This window comes from Triticum aestivum, chromosome 3D, assembly GCF_018294505.1.
Source record: "Triticum aestivum cultivar Chinese Spring chromosome 3D, IWGSC CS RefSeq v2.1, whole genome shotgun sequence".
Classification (NCBI taxonomy): domain Eukaryota; kingdom Viridiplantae; phylum Streptophyta; class Magnoliopsida; order Poales; family Poaceae; genus Triticum; species Triticum aestivum.
Window position 1 is genome coordinate 50,219,954 of NC_057802.1, and position 3,987 is coordinate 50,223,940.

A 3,987-nucleotide genomic window follows, 5' to 3' on the forward strand; every position below is an offset into this window, starting at 1 on the left:
TCCTCGTAATTGCCTGGATAGCAAAAATTGTTCTTCTTGCGGCATTGCCACCAAATATACCAGGCTTCCAGAGCCACCGCCTCCTTCAAACCGAGCATCCCAAGCATAGGTTCGTTGTTGTTTGGCGAGCATAAAATGTCCTGAAGTACAGCAGAGCCCGATCTATGAATGACTAGGGATTGTTGTATTCGTTCAGTTAAACCCATTGCCTTCCAAACTTCCTTTGCTCTCCTACAAGGGAACAAGATATGTCGAATATCTTCCGCTCCCGCGTGACAAATTGGACATTCCGCTGACACTTTTATGTGTCTATTTGAAAGCAATCCTCCCAGGAATAACTCCATATAGTTCTCTCCAGATATACTCCCTCCGTACCAAAATATAAGATCCTTTTTGACACTATCAATAGTGTCAAAAATGATCTTATATTTTGGTACGGAGGGAGTACTTTTTTTATGTTAGTAGTTACTTGGAGCTTTCATAAATAATCCCACACTGGATTTAGTTCAGCCAAACCATGTCCATCCTGGCCCCGAATTTGTGCTCCCATTCCAAGTAATAACCAGATTGGCCAGAGAATATGGTTGAGTTTGATCTATGCCACCCGCAAAAAAAGAAAGACTTTGATCTATGCCACGATAATTTTTTAGTTAATGGTGTACCCAAGGGGATTTTTAGAATACACTCAACAAACAGTAGGTTGAAGTTATCTCTCAGAAGCAGCCGGTCCACATCCAGTGCCCCTTGGGCCTCCACACACCGGCCACTGCCTACATGTGCCACTACTGAAGCCTGGGAGGAGGGCGGCCACCCCATCTCGCCAAACCGCTAGAGCCGCCGAGAGGAATCTCGCGCGCTCGTCACCGTCGCTAACCCGATCCAATCTAGAGCTAAAGTCACCAGATCGCCGGTGCAGATCCGCCTTGGACAGGGACATCGCCATGCCATGCCGCCGCGAGAGGCCTAGACTTCACCTACCACCACATTCCAGGGACGCCGCCTCGGGTCGCCACCGCCACGAAGTCCTCCATGCCGCCGCATCACCCACGCAGGCACCCCACGCCGGCGAGCCGCAGCGCCATGTGCCGCGCCCAGGCCTGAGGAGGCCGGCGCGCGCCACCCCATCGCGTGAGGGGAAGAAGACACCCCGCCGACGCCGGCGCCCGTCGGGCTTCGCCCGGCCGCGCCCTTGGGCGGCGGCGAGGGAGGGGGAGGCAGGAGGAGGTGACATGCAACGCAAATCGAAGGCCCCTCCCCGTCGAATCGGGGGTGCGGCGCGGGAGGGTTTTGTTTCGGGAGGAGAACAATAGTCTTACAAACTCACACGTATTACAACCACCTATCCAAAATCTTAGTTAAATGTGTACCCAAGGGGATTTTTAGAATAGGTTCAACAACCAGTAGGTTGAAGTTATCTCTCAGAAGAAGATCGTCCACATCCAGTGCCTCTTGGGCCTCCACACAAGCAAAATGTCAACAATTAGTATTGTATGTACTCAATCATCCACATTGACTAACTGGTGCGCATTGTGGATGCGAGCGAGCGAGCGACATGGGATGCTTCGCGTATAAAATGTGCTGCAAATTGGGCAAAAGGAGTACTCAGCTTTGATCATTACATCAGCCCATTCATGGTCATGGCGATCCCGTTGCTTCTTGCCCAATTACTCCTACTGGCAGTGGCACTAGCAGCGGTGCAAGCGGCGCCGGGCTTGCACCCCGTGGTCCTGGTGCCGGGCTACGCCACCAACGAGCTGGACGCGCGGCTCACCGAGCTCTACCGGCCGTCGTCGCCGGGCTGCGGGGCGCGCAAGGGGGAGGGGTGGTTCCGCCTCTACCTCAACTACTCCGCCCTCCAGGACCCCGGCAACGTGCCGTGCTTCGCGGAGCAGATGAGCTCCGTGTACGACCCCGCCGCCGACGACTACTCCAACGTCGCCGGCGTGGAGACGCGCGTCCCCTTCTTCGGCTCCACCCAAGCCTTCCGCTACCCCGATCCTGATCGCAAGTAAGCAGCAATCGGTTGCTCAATCGTGTTGTGCTCCCAATTCTGAATCAAAATCGGCTGAATTTCTCGATTTTGCAAGGAATTTCTCCTACATGAGCACGTTCGTGGAGCGGCTGGAGAAGACGGGGTACCGCGACGGCGAGACCATGTTCGGCGCGCCCTACGACTTCCGGTACGCCGTTGCGCCGGTGGGGCGCCCGTCCAGGGTCGGCGACGCCTTCTTCCGGGCGCTTAAGAACCTAGTCGAGAGGGCGAGCGGGCTCAACGGCGGCAGGCCGGTGGTGATCGCCACCCACAGTTTCGGCGGCCTGCTGGCGCACCAGTTCCTCATCCGCCAGCCGCTGGCCTGGCGCCGGCGGTTCGTGGGGCGCTTCGTGCCCATCGCCGCCCCGTGGGGCGGCCTCGTCCGGGGAATGCAGACGCTGGTCTCCGGAAACAACCTGGGCCTGCCATTCGTGGACCCGCGCGCGCTGCTGCGGCAGGGCAGGAGCCAGCAGAGCAGCCTGTGGAGACTGCCCAGCCCGGCCGCCTTCGGCGCCGCGACGCCATTGGTGACCACCAAGAGCAGGAACTACTCGGCCGGCGACGTGGCGGACTTCCTCGTCGCCATCGGGTTGGGCGAGGCCGTCGGGCCGTACGAGTCCCGCGTGCTGCCGCTGTTCGGCGGGGAGCTGCCGCATCCCGGGGTGCCGGTGACCACCGTCGTCGGGGTCGGGGTGGGGACGCCGGAAAGGATAGTGTTCCCCGGGGATGATTTCGACGCGACGCCGTCCGTGGTCGCCGGGGACGGCGACGGGGTGGTGAACCTGGTGAGCGCCGTGGCGGTGGAGACGTCGTGGAGCCACCGTGGTGTGGATTTTAGTATGGTCAAGGTGTCCAACATGTCCCATAATGCCCTTCTGGTGGATGATCGAGCGCTCGAGATCATCATCCGAGAGATTCAACGGGCTGATTAGTTATGGTCTCATTCACCTGGACAGCCGTTGGATCAAAAGCATGCTGAGATTCGTGTTCTAGTGTCGTTGTCCACTCTTGTTTGTCCCATGGTTGACCGTGCAGCCCTCTCGTTAATCGTTTTTTTTTCTTTTTCTATTGCCAGGCTGAGCTTCATTGTGAGTTTGGTTTGGCGAGGCTGATGTTTTTTTTAAACATTGTGACGGCTCAATAAAAGGACGTCGATAACACCCACACATGTGAGCGTTAAGGGATCTGGCCACACGTTTTGTATGGTGTTTAAGAGGACCAACCCACACGCCGATGTGTGGGCAAAACAACTAGCGTCCATACGTCTCTTTTTTCCCTCACGGTCCCTCTCACACGCCTACGTGTGGGCAAAATGGATAACGCCCACACGACCTCTCTCAGCCACCTACCTTACGGTCCCGCACGCCCCGCGTGATAGTCATCACGCGTCCTCGCAGTTGCCAAGGTCCGGACCCTCTTCAATTTTCGTTTAACTGCAGTTGTCATGTCGCTGAACTACAGTTGACATGTCGGACAACTACAGTTGTCATGGTTGCTCAACTGCAGTTGCCATCTCAGGTCAAGTGTCAGATGCCATTTTGGACAACTGCAGCTGTTGCCATGTATGGTCTGGTTTACTATAGTTGCCATGATTTGAAAACTTTAGGGATTGCCACCTACTAACACTAGGCAGTTGCCATGTATGGTCTGGTTTACTACAGTTGCCATGATTTGAAAACCTTAGGAGTTGCCACCAACTAACATCAGGCAGTTGCCATGTAGCGCTACAAAGAGACATGGCAAAATAACATATTTCGGGTAAAGAGAGAGTTGCCATCTGCTTACAAGCACACTAGGAAAGTTGCCGTGTACCCTGCAAAACACATGACAACTGACATGTTCGGGTAAAAAAAGAGAGTTGCCATCTGCTTACAAGCACACTAGGGTAGTTGCCATGTATACTGCAAAACACATGGCAACTGACAGCTTTGGGTGTGAGAGAGGAGACGGGTGTG

General features: G+C 55.5%; 1 protein-coding gene across 1 annotated transcript; it reads left to right on the plus strand.

The window, feature by feature from the left end:
* The first annotated feature begins 1,620 nt into the window (after positions 1-1,620).
* LOC123074081 (lecithin-cholesterol acyltransferase-like 1) lies at positions 1,621-3,021 on the plus strand. The gene is made up of 2 exons (XM_044497025.1): positions 1,621-2,008; positions 2,088-3,021. The coding sequence occupies exons 1-2, from the start codon at positions 1,632-1,634 to the stop codon at positions 2,962-2,964; spliced, it is 1,254 nt and encodes a 417-aa protein (XP_044352960.1). The 5' UTR covers positions 1,621-1,631; the 3' UTR covers positions 2,965-3,021.
* Positions 3,022-3,987: the final 966 nt, after the last annotated feature.

Bases quoted from the DNA above. Each gene is read 5' to 3' on its own strand.
- LOC123074081 (XM_044497025.1), top strand. From the start codon at position 1,632: ATGGTCATGGCGATCCCGTTGCTTCTTGCCCAATTACTCCTACTGGCA. The intron at 2,009-2,087 runs GTAAGCAGCAAT...CGATTTTGCAAG, and splicing joins TACCCCGATCCTGATCGCAA to GAATTTCTCCTACATGAGCA.